Raw genomic sequence first — 22,540 nt, 5'->3', positions numbered from 1 at the left:
AGAGAAGAGAGAGGCATTTGGACGATTTTTGCAGGGAAAAATGCAAATGAGTGGGAGATGTACAAAAGAAAGAAATAACGCAAGTTAACGCAAGGTAACGCAAGGAAACAGACGAAAGAATGGCCCAACCCACCCACATACACATGTATATACATACAAGTCCACACACGCAAATATACATACCTGTACATCTCAACGTATACCTATATATACACACAGACATATACATATATACACATGCACATAATTCATACTGTCTGCCCTTATTCATTCCCATCGCCACCCCGCCACATATGAAATAACAACCCCCTAACCCCGCATGTGCGCGAGGTAGCGAAAAGACAACAAAGGCCACATTCGTTCACGCTCAGTCTCTAGCTGTCATGTAATAATGCACCGAAACCACAGCTCCCTCTCCAAATCCAGGCTCCACAGAACTTTACATGCTTTACCCCAGACGCGTCACATGCCCTGGTTCAATCCATTGACAGCGCGTCCACCTCGGTATACCACATCGTTCCAATTCACTTTATCCCCTGCATGCCTTTCACCCTCCTGCATGTTCAGGACCCGATCACTCAAAATCTTTTTCACTCCATCTTTCCACCTCCAATTTCGTCTCCCACTTCTCCTCGTTCCCTCCACCCCTGACACATATATCCTCTCGGTCAATCTTTCCTCACTCATTCTTTCCATGTGACCAAACCATTTCAACACACCCTCTTCTGCTCTCTCAACCACACTCTTTTTATTACCACATATCTCTCTTACCCTTACATTACTTACTCGATCAAACCACCTCACACCACACATTGTCCTCAAACATCTCATTTCCAGCACATCCACCCTCCTCCGCACAGCTCTATCTATAGCCGACGCCTCGCAACCATATACCATTGTTGGAAACACTATTTCTTCAAACATACCCATTTTTGCTTTCCGAGATAATGTTCTCGACTTCCACACATTCTTCAATGCTCCCAGAACTTTCGCCCCCTCCCCTACCCTATGATTCAATTCCGCTTCCATGGCTCCATCCACTGCCAAATCCACTCCCATATATCTAAAACACTTCACTTCCATCAGTTTTTCTCCATTCAAAAGCTTCTGCAGTTTTTGACATGCATCAGCCACCAGCGCTGTATCATCAGCGAACAACAACTGACTCACTTCCCAAGCTCTCTCATCTACAACAGACTGCATACTTGCCCCTCTTTCCAAAACTCTTGCATTCACCTACATAACAACCCCATCCATAAACAAATTAAACATCCATGGAGACATCACACACCCCTACCGCAAACCAACATTCACTGAGAACCAATTTCTTTCCTCTCTTCTTACTCGTACACATGCCTTACATCCTCGATAAAAACTTTTCACTGCTTCGAACAACTTGTCTTCCACACCATATATTCTTAATACCTTCCACAGAGTATCTCTATCAACTCTATCATATGCCTTCTCCAGATCCATAAATGCTACATACAAATCCATTTGCTTTTCTAAGTATTTCTCACATACATTCTTCAAAGCAAACACCTGATCCACACATCCTCTACCACTTCTGAAACCACACTGCTCTTCCCCAATCTGATGCTCTGTACATGCCTTCACCCTCTCAATCAATACCCTCCCCTATAATTTCTCAGGAATACTCAACAAACTTATACCTCTGTAATTTGAACACTCACTTTTATCCCCTTTGCCTTTGTACAATGGCACTATGCAAGCATTCCGCCAATCCTCAGGCACCTCACCATGAGTCATACATACATCAAATAACCTTACCAAACAATCAACAATACAGTCATCTCCTTTTTTCATAAATTCCACTGCAATACCATTCAAACCCGCTGCCTTGCCGTCTTTCATCTTCCGCAAAACTTTTACTACGTCTTTTCTGTTTACCAAATCACTTTCCCTAACCCTCCCACTTTGCAAACCAACTCGGCCAAAACACCATATATCTGCAACTCTATCATCAAACACATTCAACAAACCTTTACAATACTCACTCCATCTTTTTCTCACATCACTACTACTTGTTATCACCTTCCCCTTAACTCCCTTCACTGAAGTTCCCATTTGTTCCCTTGTCTTACGCACTTTATTTACCTCCTTCCAAAACATCTTTTTATTCTCCCTAAAATTTAATGATACTCTCTCGCCCCAACTCTCATTTGCTCTCTTTTTCACCTCATCGCTCTCAGAGCCTTTGCCTTTCCCATTTCCGCTTCCATGGTTCCATCCGCTGTTAAGTCCACTCCCAGATATCTAAGACACTTCACTTCTTCGAGTTGATCTCCATTCAAACTTACCTCCCCAATTTACTTGTCGATCAACACTACTGGACCTTATTCACAGTTACTCTCAACTTTCTTCTTACACACTTTACCAAACTCAGTCACCAGCTTCTGCAGTTTCTCACCGGAATCAGCCACCAGTGATGTATCATCAGCGAACAACAACTGACACACTTCCTAAGCCCTCTTATTCCCAACAAACTGCACACTTGCCCCTCTCCAAAATTTTGCATTCACCTCCCTAACCACTTCATCCAAAAACAAATCAAACAACCATGGAGACATCACGCACCCCTGCCGCAAACCGACATTCACAGGGATTCAATCATTTTCCTCGCTTCCTACTCTAACACATGCTGTACATCCTTCATAAAAACGTATCACTGCTTCCGACAACTTACCTCCCACGTCATATGTTATCAAATCCTTCCACAAAGCATCTCTATCAACCCTATCATATGCCTTCTCCAGATCAGTAAATACTACATATAAATCCATCTGTTTTTCTAAGTATTTCTCACATACATTCTTCAAAGCAAACGCCTGATCCACACATCCTCCACCACTTCTAAAACCACACTGCTCTTCCCAATCTGAAGCTCCGCATATGCCTTTACCCTATCAATCAATACCCTCCCATATATTCTTTTCAGGAATACTCAAGAAAAGTTACCTCTGTAATTTGAACACTCACCTTTAGCCCCTTTGCCTTTGTACAATGGCACTATATATGCATTCCACCAATCCTCAGGCACTTCACCATGATCCATACATACACTGAATATCCTCAACAACCAATCAACAACAGTCACCCCCTTTTTTAATAAATTCCACTACAATACCATCCAAACCTGCCGCCTTGTCGCCTTTCATCATCCGCAAAGCCTTCACTACCTCTTCTCTATTTACTAAATCATTCTCCCTTACCTTCTCACCTCATTATTACCTGTTAATGTCGCCTCATTTGCCCCTTTAATCGACGTTCCCATTTGTTCTTTTGTCTTACGCACTTTATCTACCTCCTTCCAAAACGTCTTTTTATTCTCCCTAAAACTTAATTGTACTCTCTCACCCCAACTCTCACTTGCCCCCTTTTTCACCTCTTGCATCTTTCTCTTGACCTCCTGTCGCTTTCTTTTACGCATCTCCCAATCATTTCCACTACTTCCTGACTTTTATTGACCAAACGCCTCTCTCTTCTCTTTCACTAACAGTCTTACTTATTCATCCCACCACTCACTACCCTTTCTTAATCTGCCCACCTCCCACGCTTCTCATGCCGCATGCATCTTTTGCGCAATCCATCACTGCTTCCCTAAATACATCCCATTCCTCCCCCACTCCCCTTAAGTCATTTGCTCTCACCTTTTGCCATTCTTCACTCATTTCATTAGCATTATTATCATTTTTATCCTTTTTATTGTTTCTATTGTTATTATTATCATTAATATTATTATCATTATTATCATTATTATCATTATTGCTGTTGTTGTTGTTGTTGTTGTTGTTGTTGTCATTATCATTATCATCATTATCATTATCATTATAATTGTTATTACTATTATTATTATTATTATTATTATTATTATTATTATTATTATTATTATTATTATTATCATTATTATTATTATTATTATTATTATTTTGTTGTTGTTGTTGTTATTATTATTACTATTATTATCATTATTCTTATCATTATTATAATTATCATCATTATCATTATCATTAATATTTTTATTATTATCATTATTTTTTGTTTTGTTGGGTTTAACGGCCAGCGACCTATAAGTAAGGTCATTAAGCCTGCACCCCTGTTTGATTGTTGACTGTGTAAAGTCCCTACGTAATAATTACATCAATTCCTATAAGTACTACCTAGTCCTATAGGAAAAAAAAACATGGAAGAAAAGTTGGTAAGTGGTTATTGTGTCGACGTGGCAGCAAACACCAGCCATTCGGCACAACATCCACTGGTGCAGGTGCCAGAAGGACTGCGATAAAGAAAGGATAGATTAGAGATAGTCCTTCGTCAAAATATGGAACATTTGTATAAAATATAACATAATGGCTTCGGCAACTCGTCAGCCGGACACCATAACGGAACCAACCTCAGGCCGAACCACCCCCGATCCTGGCCAACAGCATAATGAGCAAATTACTTTGCCCACCGCACAAACAGGCCAGAGCGAAAGCAGCCACACCCCGAAGCCAGCTCCGGCACAAAGTCGAACCAATGAACCACCTTATATCATCTTGATTATTTCCATTTCCTTGAGAAAGATAAACAATTGATTAATTATGTTGTTTTCATCACCAAGTAGATTGTAGATGGTGAAGTTTTTTTCTTAATCAAATGATTTATCAGCCTATTCCTGTTTTCACGATGTTTCGTACACTGTGTGAGGAGGTGGTCTATTGTCAGATTGGATTAGCAGGTGTCATATCTTGCAGGAAAGTTTCGGTACATATATGGTTGTAGGTGGGTGCTGTAGGTACAGTTGAGGCGTAGACTGGCCAGGACGACTGCCTCTCTTCTGTTCTTCCTGTACGAGGTCGTCCAGTCCGTTACTTGTGGTTCATATTTCCTTGGTATAGTCAGTCTGGTCCACTGACATTGCCACAGAAGAAATGTTGATCACTTCCCCAAGGAAAGGCAGGACCCCAGCTCCCAAGGGATCAGAACGACCTCATCGAGTTCTGAGGTCGACTTAGCCAACCGGTCTGCCTGTTCATTGCTGTATACATTGCAATGACCAGGAACCCTAATCAAGATGATATCTTTATTGCATGAGTTTAGTTTATTAATGATGTTGCCCTGAATTTCATTTGACTCGATATAACCCGAGTTTATAGCTTTAAGAGCTGACAATGAATCGGTGAAAATTACTGATTTGACATGAATTGAGTTGATAATATACTCTATGGCCTTATCAATAGCAAATGATTCCACGCAGAAAACAGTTGTGTGGTTCGGTAGCCTGTACCGAAGAGAACATTCATTCGACCACACACTTGCACCCACACACTCACGTATCTCGGAACCATCTGTGTTGAAGTGAACATTTAAATTATCCATGATCACACAACGGAATCGCTGGTGTACCTCACTCTCCGGCGCGTTCCTTTTCGTCGCAGGGAGCTAGTTGGTCTTAGCTTTATTTTTGGCTGTTCCCAAGGAGGTAGTTTATTCCTAACCAGCATATCCACCTCTTGTACGTTCAGACCAGAATTCTCACTGAGCAAGTGTATTCTGAGGGCCAGGGACCTGACGCCTCCCTCGACGAACTATTCGTATTCTTGTGCCAGGCGACAGACAGTGGTATTCTCCTGGTCATCAGAATACTACACTTCAACGTTAATTCATCTCGACGCAGCCGGAAAGGAGGTACATTTGCCTCAACTTCCAATCGCGAACTCTGGGACATAACAGAGCTCCAAGACACATTCGTAGGCACACATTCTGTAACATCCAATCTTCTCAGAGTACAGTCGCTCGCCGAAGTATACACCTGAGAGCCATTGTCTAGTTTACTTCTAGTGAGGGCCTTGTACAATATTGATAAGACTTCCTGTCGGCTCCTCAGAATGAACCCAGGAGATACTTAAGAATATCTAACCGTTTATTTCAATTCATAATCAAATAATCTATATATTTTTTCCAATACAATCTTCGGTCAAAATTTAACCCAAGAAATCTTACGTTATCACAAAAGGAAATCGGGTTGTTGTCTAATTTCAGCTGCAAATTCGAGATTTTATTTTTACGGGTAAAAACAACCGCGACACTTTTAGCTGGTGAAAACTTAAATCCTCACTGTAACGCCCAACGTTGAACTGATTCAAGTGTAACTTGAACCCGCTCAGCCGAAAATTGTGCATTAGGCGAGGAGTGCCATATTGCACAATCATCAGCATAAAGTGAGTATTTAAGGTTTCGAGGGACGGAAGCTGGAGACAGAATATCATTGATCATAATATCAAATAATGTTGGGCTCAAAACGCAGTAAGTTTGACAGCGAATGTTCTGTCATGTAAGAAATTTTGATAAAAACAGGTAAAGAACCTCTTAAACCAATATCATAAAGTTTGCTTAAGATTCCGTTTCGACATGTCATGTCAAAGTCTTTTTCCAAAAAATGCAATTAGAAAATCTTTCTTTATAACAGTATCTAAAATGTTATGTTCTAAATTATCAAACGATCCATTGTGCTTCTTTGTTTACAGAATGCACAGTGTTGATCATTCAATAAGTTTTGCGATTCTGATAAAAAAGAAGCCTTTTATTAGCCATTCTTTCCATGACCTTGCAAATGCAGCTCGTCCATGCAATAGGTCAAAATGAATTGATGTTCGGAATAATTATCATTATCATTATCATTATTATAACCATTATTGTCATTATTATCATTATTGTTATTATTATCATTAGTATCATTTTATCACTGTTATATACTATTATCATTATTATTACTATTATTACTATTTCATTTTCATTAACATTATCAACATCATTATGAAAACCACTATTATCATTATTTGATATCAGTTTTCTTTAAACTTATGAATACAGAACAATACTAACTGATCTACAGCGATGGAGTTACAACAGCACAAATATATACTTTGTTTCTCTTTTTCCCAGTATATCGTCTCACCTGAAGTGACGCATGCAGCAGAAGAGATTCAAGAGTAAACTTTTTATAAAGGTCAGCTTCTCGTATCCAGCTAATAACTTGGTCGAACTTCCTTTTAAGTGGAGAGTGACGTTGTAAGCCCAGGGCGACACTGTACCATCTGTAGTATTCCTGCAATGCGTCACTTATGCTTTATCATATAAAAAATATAAACAAAACATGCAACATCGCAGACATTGACAGGTAAAGATGGACATAGGTACTGAATGACCCTTGATATTTCTTCACATCTATTGTTGTTCCCTTTATGTTTAATCAGCACAGATCAATTGTACATATATATATCAGCATAAAAGTGCAGATGGAATGTCCCAGCTGGCAGGAGAGACGAATGAAGAAAAAACTGGAGCATTTGGTAAAAACATTCTTCTTCATCCACCCCCGTGAAATATGAGAAGTTCTGAGTATTTACTACACCCACAACTGGTGTGGTGTAAATATCATAACAGCCAGGATCGAACCCGGGACCCCTGTGTGAGACGAAGAATATTTGATTACAAAGTATTCGAACAATATATATATATATATATATATATATATATATATATATATATATATATATATATATATATATATATATATATATATATATATATATATATATATATATTATTTTTTAATTATACTTTGTCGCTGTCTCCCGCGTTTGCGAGGTAGCGCAAGGAAACAGACGAAAGAAATGGCCCCCCCCCCATACACACGTATATACATACGTCCACACACACAAATATACATACCTACACAGCTTTCCATGGTTTACCCCAGACGCTTCACATGCCTTGATTCAATCCACTGACAGCACGTCAACCCCGGTATACCACATCGCTCCAATTCACTCTATTCCTTGCCCTCCTTTCACCCTCCTGCATGTTCAGGCCCCGATCACAAAAAATCTTTTTCACTCCATCTTTCCACCTCCAATTTGGTCTCCCTCTTCTCCTCGTTCCCTTCACCTCCGACACATATATCCTCTTGGTCAATCTTTCCTCACTCATTCTCTCCATGTGCCCAAACCACTTCAAAACACCCTCTTCTGCTCTCTCAACCACGCTCTTTTTATTTCCACACATCTCTCTTACCCTTACGTTACTCACTCGATCAAACCACCTCACACCACACATTGTCCTCAAACATCTCATTTCCAGCACATCCATCCTCCTGCGCACAACTCTATCCATAGCCCACGCCTCGCAACCATACAACATTGTTATATATATATATATATATATATATATATATATATATATATATATATATATATATATATATATATATATATATATTATCATTATACTTTGCCGCTCTCGCCGTCTCCCGCGTTAGCGAGGTGGCGCAAAGAAACGGATGAAGGAATGGCCCAAAACACCAACATACACATGTATATACATACACTTCCACACACGCACATATATAATACCCATACATCTCAGCGTATATATATATATATATATATATATATATATATATATATATATATATATATATATATATATATATATATATATATGAATACACATGTACATAATTCATATTGTCTGCCTTTATTCATTCCCGTCGCTACCCCGCCACACATGAAATAAAAAAACCCCTCCCCCCGCTTGTGCGCGAGGTAGCTCTAGGAAAAGACAATAAAGGCCACATTCGTTCACACTCAGTCTCTTGCTGTCATGTATAATGCACCGAAACGTCAGTTCCCTTTCTACATCCAGGCCCCACAAAACTTTCCATGGTTTATCCCAGACGCTTCACATGCCCTGGTTCAATCCATTGACAGTACGTCGACCCCGGTATACCACATCGTTCCAATTCATTATATTCCTTGCACGCCTTTCACCCCCCTGCATGTTCAGGCCCATATCACACAAAATCTTTTTCACCCCCATCTTTCCACCTCCAATTTGGTCTCCCACTTCTCGTTCCCTCCACTTATGACACATATATCCTCTTTGTCAATCTTTCCTCACTCATTTTCTCCATGTGACCAAACCATTTCAAACCACCCTCTTCTGCTCTCTCAACCAAACTTAACTTTATTACCGCACATCTCTCCTACTCTTTTATTAGATACTTAATCAAACCACCTCACACCACATATTGTCCTCAAACATCTCATTCCCAGCAGATCCACCCTCCTCCGCACAACTGTATCTACAGCCCACGCCTCGCAACCATATAACAGTGTTGAAACCACTATTCCTACTAACATACCCATTTCTGCTTTCCAAGATAACGTTCTCGCCTTCCACACATTTTTTCAACGCTCCCAGAACTTTCTCCCCTATCCCACCCTATGACTCACTTCCGCTTCCAGGGTTCCATCCCCTGCCAAATCCACTCTCAGATATCTGAAACACTTCACTTCCTCCAGTTATTTCCATTCAAACCTACCTCCCAATGGACTTCTTACTCAACCTTACTGTACCTAATGTCCTTGCTCTTCTTCACATTTACTCTCAGCTTTCTTCTTTCACACACTTTACCAAACTCAGTCACCAGCTTCTGCAGTTTCTCATCCCAATCAGCCACTAGTGCTGTATCATCAGCGAACAACAACTGACTCACTTCCCAAGCTCTCTCATCCAAACAGACTGTATACTTGCCCCTCTTTCCAAAACTCTAGCATTCACCTCACTAACAACCCCATCCATAAACAAATCAAACAGCCATTCAGACATCACGTACCCCTGCCGCAAACCGACATTCACTGAGAACCAATCACTCTCCTCTCTTCTTACTCGTACATATGCCCTACATCCTCGATAGAAACCTTTCACTGATTCTAACAACTTGCCTCCCACACCATATATTCTTAGTACCTTCCATCAACTCTATCATATGCCTTCTCCAGATCCATAAATGCTACATACAGATCCATTTGCTTTTCTAAGTATTTCTGACATATATTCTTCAAGGCAAACTCCTGATCCACACATCCTCTACCACTTCTGAAACCATACTTCTCTTCCCCAGTCTGATGCTCTGTACATGTCTTTACCCTCTCAATCAATACCGTCCCGTATAATTTACCAGGGATACTCAACAAACTTATACCTCTGTGATATATATATATATATATATATATATATATATATATATATATATATATATATATATATATATATATATATATATATGTATATATATATATTTATATATCTATTTATTTTGCTTCGTCGCTGTCTCCCGCGTTCGCGAGGTAGCGCAAGGAAACAGACGAAACAATGGCCCAGTCCACCCACATACACATGTATATACATACATGTCCACACACGCAAATATACATACCCATACATCTCAGTGTACACATATATATACACACACAGACACATACATATATACTAACTCGATCAAACCACCTCACACCACATATTGTACTCAAACATCTCATTTCCAGCACATCCACCCTCCTGCGCACAACTCTGTCCATACCCCACGCCTCGCAACCATACAACATTGTTGGAACCACTATTCCTTCAAACATACCTATTTTTGCTTTCGGAGATAATGTTTTCGACTTCCACACATTGTTCAAGGCTCCCATGATTTTCGCCCCCTCCCCCACCCTATGATTCACTTCCGCTTCCATGGTTCCATCCGCTGCCAGATTCACTCCCAGATATCTAAAACACTTTACTTCCTCCAGTTTTTCTCCATTCAAACTTACCTCCCAATTGACTTGACCCTCAACCCTACTGTACCTAATAACCTTGCTCTAATTCACATTTACTCTCAACTTTCTTCTTTCACACACTTTACCAAACTCAGTCACCAGCTTCTACAGTTTCTCACATGAATCAGCCACCAGCGCTGTATCATCATACATACATTTTTTTTTATTATTATTTTGCTTTGTCGCTGTCTCCCGCGTCAGCGAGGTAGCACAAAGAAACAGACGAAAGAATGGCTCAACCCACCCATATACACATGCACACACATACACGTGCACACACGCAAATATACATACCTATACATCGCAATGTACGAACATATATACACACATAGACATATACATATACACACATGAACACAAATCACACTGTCTGCTCTTACTCATTCCCATCGCCACCACGCCACACATGGAATAACAACCCCCTCCCCCTCATATGCGCTAGGCAGCGCTAGGAAAAGACAACAAAGGCCCCATTCGTTCACACTCAGTCTCTAGCTGTCATGTAATAATGCACCGAAACCACAGCTCCCTTTCCACATCCAGGCCCCAGGGAACTCTCCATGGTTTACCCAAGACGCTTCACATGCCCTGGTTCAATATATGTATACATATATACATATATTATTTATTCTGCTTTGTCTCTGTCTCCCGCGTTAGCGAGGTAGCGCAAGGAAACAGACGAAACAATGGCCCAACCTGCTCACATACACATGTATATACATACACGTCCACACACGCAAATATACATACCTATACATCTCAATGTACACATATATATACACACACAGACATATACATATATACACATGCACATAATTCATACTGTCTGCCTTTATTTGTTCCCATCGCCACCTCGCCACACATGGAATAACAACCCCCTCCCCCCTCATGTGTGCGAGGTAGCGCTAGGAAAAGACACCAAAGGCCCCATTCGTTCACACTCAGTTTCTAGCTGTCATGTAATAATGCACCGAAACCACAGCTCCCTTTCCACATCCAGGCCCCACACAACTTTCCATGGTTTACCCCAGACGCTTCACATGCCCTGGTTCAATTCATTGACAGCACGTCGACCCTGGTACACCAAATCGTTCCAATTCACTATATTCCTTGCACGCCTTTCACCCTCGTGCATGTTCAGGCCCCGATCACCCAAAATCTTTTTCACTCCATCTTTCCATCTAAAATTTGGTCTCCCACTTCTCCTCGTTTCCTCCACCTCTGACACATATATCCTCTTTGTCAATCTTTCCTCACTCATTCTCATCATGTGACCAAACCATTTCAAACTACCCTCTTCTGCTCTCTCAACCACACTCTTTTTATTTCCACACATCTCTCTTACCCTTACATTACTTACTCGATCAAACCACCTCACACCACATATTGTCCTCAAACATCTCATTTCCAGCACATCCACCCTCCTGCGCAAAACTCTATCCATAGCCCACGCCTCGCAACCATACAACATTGTTGGAACCACTATTCCTTCAAACATACCCATTTTTGCTTTCCGAGATAATGTTCTCGACTTCCAAACATTCTTCAAGGCTCCCAGAATTTTCGCCCCCTCCCCCACCCTATGATTCACTTCCGCATCCATGGTTCCATCCGCTGCCAGATCCACTCCCAGATATCTAAAACACTTTACTTCCTCCAGTTTTTCTCCATTCAAACTTACCTCTCAATTGACTTGACCCTCAACCCTACTGTACCTCATAACCTTGCTCTTGTTCACATTTACTCTTAACTTTCTTCTTTCACACACTTTACCAAACTCAGCCACCAGCTTCTGCACTTTCTTACATGAATCAGCCACCAGCGCTGTATCATCAGCGAACAACAACTGACTCACTTCCCAAGCTCTCTCATCCACAACAGACTGCATACTTGCCCCTCTTCCCAAAACTCTTGCATTCACCTCCCTAACAACCCCATCCATAAACAAATTAAACAACCATGGAGACATCACACACCGCTGCCGCAAACCTATATTCACTGAGAGCCAATCACTTTCCTCTCTTCCTACACGTACACATGCCTTACATCCTCGATAAAAACTTTTCATTGCTTCTAACAACTTGCCTCCCACACCATTTTTTTTTTTTTTTTTTTATACTTTGTCGCTGTCTCCCGCGTTTGCGAGGTAGCGCAAGGAAACAGACAAAAGAAATAGCCCAACCCCCCCCCCCCCATACACATGTACATACACACGTCCACACACGCAAACATACATACCTACACAGCTTTCCATGGTTTACCCCAGACGCTTCACATGCCTTGATTCAATCCACTGACAGCACGTCAACCCCTGTATACCATATCGCTCCAATTCACTCTATTCCTTGCCCTCCTTTCACCCTCCTGCATGTTCAGGCCCCGATCACACAAAATCTTTTTCACTCCATCTTTCCACCTCCAATTTGGTCTCCCTCTTCTCCTCGTTCCCTCCACCTCCGACACATATATCCTCTTGGTCAATCTTTCCTCACTCATTCTCTCCATGTGCCCAAACCATTTCAAAACACCCTCTTCTGCTCTCTCAACCACGCTCTTTTTATTTCCACACATCTCTCTTACCCTTACGTTACTTACTCGATCAAACCACCTCACACCACACATTTTCCTCAAACATCTCATTTCCAGCACGTCCATCCTCCTGCGCACAACTCTATCCATAGCCCACGCCTCGCAACCATACAACATTGTTGGAACCACTATTCCTTCAAACATACCCATTTTTGCTTTCCGAGATAATGTTCTCGACTTCCACACATTTTTCAAGGCTCCCAAAATTTTCGCCCCCTCCCCCACCCTATGATCCACTTCCGCTTCCATGGTTCCATCCGCTGACAGATCCACTCCCAGATATCTAAAACACTTCACTTCCTCCAGTTTTTCTCCATTCAAACTCACCTCCCAATTGACTTGACCCTCAACCCTACTGTACCTAATAACCTTGCTCTTATTCACATTTACTCTTAACTTTCTTCTTCCACACACTTTACCAAACTCAGTCACCAGCTTCTGCAGTTTCTCACATGAATCAGCCACCAGCGCTGTATCATCAGCGAACAACAACTGACTCACTTCCCAAGCTCTCTCATCCCCAACAGACTTCATACTTGCCCCTCTTTCCAAAACTCTTGCATTTACCTCCCTAACAACCCCATCCATAAACAAATTAAACAACCATGGAGACATCACACACCCCTGCCGCAAACCTACATTCACTGAGAACCTATCACTTTCCTCTCTTCCTACACGTACACATGCCTTACATCCTCGATAAAAACTTTTCACTGCTTCTAACAACTTTCCTCCCACACCATATATTCTTAATACCTTCCACAGAGCATCTCTATCAACTCTATCATATGCCTTCTCCAGATCCATAAATGCTACATACAAATCCATTTGTTTTTCTAAGTATTTCTCACATACATTCTTCAAAGCAAACACCTGATCCACACATCTTCTACTACTTCTGAAACCACACTGCTCTTCCCCGATCTGATGCTCTGTACATGCCTTCACCCTTTCAATCAATACCCTCCCATATAATTTACCAGGAATACTCAACAAACTTATACCTCTGTAATTTGAGCACTCACTCTTATCCCCTCTGTCTTTGTACAATGGCACTATGCAAGCATTCCGCCAATCCTCAGGCACCTCACCATTGATCATACATACATCAAATAACCTTACCAACCAGTCAACAATACAGTCACCCCCTTTTATAATAAATTCCACTGCAATACCATCCAAACCTGCTGCCTTGCCGGCTTTCATCTTCCTTAAAGCTTTTACTACCTCTTCTCTATTTGCCAAATCATTTTCCCTAACCCTCTCACTTTGCACACCACCTCGACCAAAACACTATATCTGCCACTATATCATCATATATATATATATATATATATATATATATATATATATATATATATATATATATATATATACATATTTTTTTATTTGCTTTGTCGCTGTCTTCCGCGTTTGCAAGGTAGCGCAAGGAAACAGACGAAAGAAATGGCCCAACCCACCCCCATACACATGTATATACATACACGTCCACACACGCAAATATACATACCTACACAGCTTTCCATGGTTTACCCCAGACGCTTCACATGCCCTGATTCAATCCACTGACAGCACGTCAACCCCGGTATACCACATCGATCCAATTCACTCTATTCCTTGCCCTCCTTTCACCCTCCTGCATGTTCAGGCCCCGATCACACAAAATCTTTTTCACTCCATTTTTCCACCTCCAATTTGGTCTCCCACTTCTCCTCGTTCCCTCCACCTCCGACACATATATCATCTTAGTCAATCTTTCCTCACTCATTCTCTCCATGTGCCCAAACCATTTCAAAACACCCTCTTCTGCTCTCTCAACCACGCTCTTTTTATTTCCACACATCTCTCCTACCCTTACGTTACTTGCTCGATCAAACCACCTCACACCACACTGTCCTCAAACATCTCATTTCCAGCGCATCCACCCTCCTGCGCACAACTCTATCCATAGCCCACGCCTCGCAACCATACAACATTGTTGGAACCACTATTCCTTCAAACATACCCATTTTTGCTTTCCGAGATAATGTTCTCGACTTCCACACATTCTTCAAGGCTCCCAGGATTTTCGCCCCCTCCCCCACCCTATGATCCACTTCCGCTTCCATGGTTCCATCCGCTGACAGATCCACTCCCAGATATCTAAAACACTTTACTTCCTCCAGTTTTTCTCTATTCAAACTTACCTACCAATTGACTTCACCCTCAACCCTACTGTACCTAATAACCTTGTTCTTATTCACATTTGCTCTTAACTTTCTTTTTTCATACACTTTACCAAACTCAGTCACCAGCTTCTGCAGTTTCTCACATGAATCAGCCACCAGCGCTGTATCATCAGCGAACAACAACTGACTCACTTCCCAAGCTCTCTCATCCACAACAGACTTCATACTTGCCCCTCTTTCCAAAACTCTTACATTCACCTCCCTAACAACCCCATCCATAAACAAATTAAAAAACCATGGAGACATCACACACCCCTGCCGCAAACCTACCTCTATTGTTGACTGGTTGGTAAGGTTATTTAATGTATGTATGACTCATGGCGAGGTGCCTGAGGATTGGCGGAATGCGTGCATAGTGCCATTGTACAAAGGCAAAGGGGATAAGAGTGAGTGCTCAAATTACAGAGGTATAAGTTTGAGTATTCCTGGTAAATTATATGGGAGGGTATTGATTGAGAGGGTGAAGGCATGTACAGAGCATCAGATTGGGGAAGAGCAGTGTGGTTTCAGAAGTGGTAGAGGATGTGTGGATCAATGTGTTTGCTTTGAAGAATGTATGTGAGAAATACTTAGAAAAGCAAATGGATTTGTATGTAGCATTTATGGATCTGGAGTAGGCATATGATAGAGTTGATAGAGATGCTCTGTGGAAGGTATTAAGAATATATGGTGTGGGAGGCAAGTTGTTAGAAGCAGTGAAAAGTTTTTATCGAGGATGTAAGGCATGTGTACGTGTAGGAAGAGATGAAAGTGATTGGTTCTCAGTGAATGTATATATATATATATATATATATATATATATATATATATATATATATATATATATATATATATATATATATATATATATATATATATATGACTTTACGTACTTTTTATCTGACGGCGTAAACACTCCCAGTTGTTGCATGATTTGCTCTACTGTTTATTAAGGTCTTACTGATGGTGTTATTGTGACGGAAAGGAACGTTAGAAGCACTGTTTTGTTGGAAGTATTTTAGACTCGCCACGATGGGAGGATAGGGCAACACTAAACGTTTAGACTTATTCTTCTTTGTTACATTTTTGTTACGAGAAGCATAAAATGTCTTCTAGCTTTCCAGTAAGCTTTGTTCACGAACAAATTTGGATAATATATCTGCCTAAAGATATGCCTTATATGATATTCGTCAACCAGACCTATGGGATCACACATCCTTAGAGCTCTTAAAACTGCAGACATAAGTACAGATATCTTTATAGGATTATGTACTGAGAAATAAGGAATATAGCTCTCAGAGTGGATAGGCTTCCTGTAAATTTTGAGTTACAAATTATCATATTCTCTGTCTATCAGCACATCAAGATATGATTGACATACAAATTCACACATACACACCTACACACTGCACCTCTAGCCTGCACTCAAAGTGTGAATATCCCTTTTGACGACGGATATCTTTTCACTGCAGTAATTGACATTTTGCAATAATATTTTCACGAGGTCCTGTTTTAGTATGATGATTCAGGTGCTGGCATGATCTCAGACAGAATATATTCACATTAACTAAGACCATTATTGCTCTTCGTGAAAACAGAGAAGTTAATATCTATGAATGTGTCTGGACAATCAGTCAAATAACCGTACATTTTTTTATTCTAAGTTATGAGAGGAACTTGTAAAGATACCACTCATCTTTGGCAAGAATATTACCCTTTACAACATATTATGAAATATGAATCAGTTTGCCATCAGGCTTGACTTCCCCTTCACATCCAAAGGATTAAGAACTCCATCCTTAATTCTGAAAATGGTTTGAAATCAAAGTCCTTTTTCCAGCTTTTCTTTAACCTGCCCAATAACAAGAGTAATTCGATCATACGTAATCTCAGTACATGAAATGTATGACTGACCTTCATGACCCGAAGGTAAGAGACACCTCGCCTGCTGAATCTCTTCATGAGGTAATCCATGGAGATTCCATTTCCCAGGTACACTCCTGTGCCTTGAAGCATTGGGATGTATATATTTTCTAAAACATCGTGATATCTGAAAGCTCCCGCCAGACCCTGTGAAGGTTGGAGAATTAGGACACATTTGCACACAGATTTAGTCCTTTAGAAACTTTGGTCTGTTAGCCTCTGATTTCATCATACACACAAAATACGCTTTCAAAACTTCACCCCACACAAGAAAAAGATATTTACTCAAAAATGCACACACGTGTACACGTGTATACACACTAACGCACACACACACACACACACACACACACACACACACACACACACACACACACACACACAGAAACACGAGCCCCAAGGAGAACAGAAACACAATATCCCAGTCCCAAACACAATACTATAATCACAAACACAGGAACGTACATGTAAACCAGGACAAAACGTGTACACAAATACAAACAGAAAAAATGCATAAAAGGTTTACAAATAAAAAAAATCGCTATAGTGTGATAAACTGCGAGCAATTCTAACCCAGTATCATCCAGTGAAATGCATCTTGACTCATTTATATCCAATATGACTTACTGAAATCCATATGTAACCTGGTGTCATGCTCTGTTACCGAGTTCAATTATCTGTGACTCAGTTCAATCAGTGTAGTCTAGTTCGATCAGATTATGCCCAGTGCGATCCAGTTCGATCCACTATCTCCAATTCTGATCCACTGTGATTTCAGCAGTTCTAATTCGGTCCAACGTATCAATCAGTTGTGTAAAGTGCAGCCCTGTTCGATCCAGTGTGATCCAGTTTGATCCAAGGTGACCCAGTTCGATTTAGTATGTCCCAAACTTGCCCAGTGTTCCTCATTTCGATTCACTGCGATCCATTTAGACCCATTTAGATTCAGTTAACTAAATATGATCTACTGTATTCCAGCTGATTCTGATGTTATTCACTGTGAACTAGTTTGTTCCAGTTCGATGCAATGTGACCGTCTTCTGTGTAATGTGACCCATTGCGATTAAATGCAACCTTTTGTGATTCAGTGCGATTTAGTTTGACACATATTACTCCTCTGAGCTCTAATTTGAACGAATTCGATTCATTGTGACCAAAGTCGATGCAGTGTGTCCTACTTCAATCCACTGTAACCCACTGTGAGTTTATTCGAACCAATTTGGCCCACTTCATTGCAATTTGAACTCACTTCAATCTGGTATGACCCACTGTGAACGAATTCGAGCCAATTTGACCCAGCTCGATGCGTTGCAAACCCACTTCAGTCCACCATGACCCAACTCTTACCTGCTCGTGGATGTCACTTTGGTCACTAACCTTCAGGTAGGGGTTGGCTGACACGGATAATTCATTTTTGTATAAGTCTGTTGTCCCCCCGACTTCCAGGCCTGATTCGTATAGTTCCTTGATAGTCTGTATCATATACGGTTTTTTCTTCATAATTAAGAAAGACTTGAGGCTGGCGGAGTAGCTAGTGGTCAGAACAAGGGTGTACAGCCAGAGGAACTGAACGAAGACCTGAGTGCTGGCACTGCGGGGCAGAGACTTATGAGCCTCACAGAAGTGGAGGCCGAAGGCGTAGTACCAGGCGAAGCTCAGGTCCTGCAGGTTCCTGATCTCACCACCACTGTTGAAAAAGGACGTACTGTTATAAGCTGATGATTCTTTCCATTCTTATTCTGGAAGGTATCTGTTCAAATCACAACCCAAAACTTTGTCTGAAAATGTACCTTTCTTTTTACAGAATATTTAAGGCAGCATAACGTTTTATACCTAATTCCGTCAGGAAATGAAATTGTGAAATTCATTGCGACATTACTGTCTGTCTGAATATCAATGAGCATATTTTTCATACGTCAGTATCTCTGTGAAAGTCGAATTATCCTCTAGAAAAAAAGAAATATATGTACATACATATTATTTTGATATCATACTTTATCGCTGTCTTTTGCGTTTGTGAGTTAGCGCAAGGAAACAGACGACAGAATGACCCAACCCATCCTCATACACATGCAAATACATATACTTCCACACACGGACATGTACATACCCATATATTTGAACGTATACATATTTATACATACACACACATATACATATATCCACATGTATATAATTCATACTTGCTGCCTATATTCTTCTCCGTCGCAACCCCATCACACATGAAATGACAACCCCCTCCCCCCGCACGCGCGAGAGGTAGCGCTAGGAAAACATAACAAAGGCCACATTCGTTCTCACTCAGTCTCTAGCTGTCATGTATAATGCAACGAAACCACGGCTCCCTTTCCATATCCAGGTCCCACAAAACTTTCCATGGTTTACCCCAAACGTTTCACATGCCCTGGTTGAATCCACTGACAGCCAGTCGATCCCGGTATACTACATCGTTCCAATTCACTCTATTCCCTGTAAACCTTTTACCCCCCACCCCTTCCCCCCTACATGTTCAGGCCCATTCGCTAAAACACTTTTCCACTCCATCCTTCCACCTCCAATTTGGTCTCCCACATCTGGTTCCCTTTACCGCTGACACATATATCCTCTTTGTCAATCTTTCCTCACTCATTCTCTCCATGTGACCAAACCATTTCAATACATCCCCTTCTGCTCTCTCAACCACACTCTTTTTATTACCACACATCTCTCTTACCCTTTCATTACTAACTCGATCAAACCACCTTACACCACATAATGTCCTCAAACATCTCATTTCCAACACATCCATCTTCCTCCGCACAGCCCTATCTACAGCCCATGCCTAGCAACCATGCAACATTGTTGGAACCACTATTCCTTCTTAACATACTCAATTTTGCTTTCCAAGATAATGTTCTCGACTTCCACACATTCTTCAACACTCCAAAACTTTTGCCCTCTCCCCTACCCTGTGACTCACTTCTGTTTGTATGGTTCCATCCGCTGCCAAATCCACTCCCAGATATCTAAAACACTTCACTTCCTCCAGTTTTTCTCCATTTAAAAATTACCTCCCGATTGTATGTATGTATGATTCATGGTGAGGTGCCTGAGGATTGGCGGAATGCTTGCATAGTGCCATTGTACAAAGGCAAAGGGGATAAGAGTGAATGTTCAAATTACAGAGGTATAAGTTTGTTGAGTATTCCTGGTAAATTATATGGGAAGGTATTGATTGAGAGGGTGAAGGCATGTACAGAGCATCAGATTGGAGAAGAGCAGTGTGGTTTCAGAAGTGGTATAGGATGTGTGGATCAGGTGTTTGCTTTGAAGAATGCATGTGAGAAATACTTAGAAAAGCAAATGGATTTGTATGTAACATTCATGTATCTGGAGAAGGCATATGATAGAGTTGATAGGGATGCTCTGTGGAAGGTATTAAGAATATATGGTGTGGGAGGCAAGTTGTTAGAAGAAGTGAAAAGTTTTTATCGAGGATGTAAGGCATGTGTACGTGTAGGAAGAGAGGAAAGTGATTGGAGGTGGAAAGATGGAGTGAAAAAGATTTTGAGGGATCGGGGCCTGAACATGCAGGAGGGTGAAAGGCGTGCAAGGAATAGAGTGAATTGGAACGATGTGGTATACCGGGGTCGACGTGCTGTCAATGTATTGAACCAGGGCATGGGAAGCATCTAGGGTAAACCATGAAAAGATCTGTCGGGCCTGGACGTGGAAAGGGAGCTGTGGTTTCGGTTCATTATTACATGACAGCTAGAGACTGAGTGTGAACGAGTGTGGCCTTTGTTGTCTTTTCCTAGCACACATGAGGGGGGAGGGGGTTGTTATTCCATATGTGACGGGGTGACGATGGGAGTATATAAAGGAAGACAGTATGAATTATGTACATGTGTATATATGTATATGTCTGTGTGTGTATATGTATGTGTACATTCAGATGTATATGTATGTATATTTGCGTGTGTGGACGTGTATGTATATACATGTGTATGTGGGTGGGTTGGGCCACTCTTTCGTCTGTTTTCTTGCGCTACCTCGCTAACGCGGGAGACAGCGACAAAGCAAAAAAAAAAGAAATATATATATATATATATATATATATATATATATATATATATATATATATATATATATATATATATATATATATATATACACTTAACAGATAAAGAGTATAAGGTGAAACAGCGATTGACATCCTTAATAACATATGAAAGTTCCTGTTCGAAAAAACATGAAAACCCTACAAACGACAGAAAATAAGAACAAATGTGACATGAATGAGGTGTAAAGCGCATGTGTGAAAGACAAACGAACCAAGCATGCTACAAACTGGACAAACTGACTCACCATTGGCCGCTGCCCCGGGCGAAGAGGAAGAGGAGTGGTCCAGTGACAATGAGGCCAACGAGGACAGCCAGCCAGGTCCATTGGTTGAATGGGAAGGAGAGAGACTGCCACTGGGGTAACGGAGGCTCCACACGGATCAGGAAACCTGTTCTCTGTGTTTAGTGAAGAGTTTTAGCCAAGGCTCCAGCTACAGTTCTACTACATACGTTATGAATTTTAGAAGGATAGATTTGTGTTAGAACATATTTTTGCATCCAGGATCTTGCAGATCGAGAAAGAGCGGTGGAGCAAAGAAAAGTTGAAAAGCCTTTAAACCTAACTGAATGACAACAGCTTTTCACCTGAGGATGAAGTCATCATCAATGAGAGCAAAATATCCAGTTGGTATCCAATATACAATATCTTCCTCCTCAATAGGGTTGCTTAGTAAGACTCCATAGAACGTACTCCTGAGTAAATCAATCAATTTCTCATTTAGTAAGACAAAAACTTTCCTTTTCTCGATTCTATATTACCTCAGTTCTGTAAGGAGCAGTCAGGTCTATGACTTGCAACCAGTGTTTGCTAACAAATAGGTTGGCAAGTCCTATATCAACTTCATGTCTCTCTAGATGTCCCATTAGTCCATACCAAGATCCATTCTCATATTGCTCACCCCAAGTCTCACCTGAAAGGTTAAGATATTCGTTAATCTTCTGCTCATTTAATGTCATTGTAATACAGAGAAAACATTTGATATTGACATGTGTAAAGTGATTACATGAAGGTATCAGATCTTTCCTTGTTCCTTTTTATGTTAAAGGT

The 22,540-nt window shown here is 40.9% G+C and overlaps 1 protein-coding gene across 1 annotated transcript in view; it reads right to left on the bottom strand.

The window, feature by feature from the left end:
• LOC139746767 (ionotropic receptor 21a-like) overlaps positions 1-22,540 on the bottom strand; it is a 39,098-nt gene that overhangs the window by 2,744 nt on the left and 13,814 nt on the right. The window contains exons 3-7 of the mRNA XM_071658279.1: positions 22,252-22,403; positions 21,737-21,888; positions 18,767-19,076; positions 17,381-17,536; positions 6,962-7,111 (exon numbers count right to left, since the gene is read on the bottom strand). Of these exons, the coding sequence (XP_071514380.1) occupies positions 6,962-7,111; positions 17,381-17,536; positions 18,767-19,076; positions 21,737-21,888; positions 22,252-22,403 (920 nt within the window). The remainder of the gene's footprint in view (positions 1-6,961; positions 7,112-17,380; positions 17,537-18,766; positions 19,077-21,736; positions 21,889-22,251; positions 22,404-22,540) is intronic.

Source organism: Panulirus ornatus, chromosome 5 (genome assembly GCF_036320965.1).
Source record: "Panulirus ornatus isolate Po-2019 chromosome 5, ASM3632096v1, whole genome shotgun sequence".
Classification (NCBI taxonomy): Eukaryota; Metazoa; Arthropoda; class Malacostraca; order Decapoda; family Palinuridae; genus Panulirus; species Panulirus ornatus.
The sequence above is the reverse complement of the archived record's forward strand: the minus strand, read 5'-3'. Positions and strand labels throughout refer to the sequence as shown.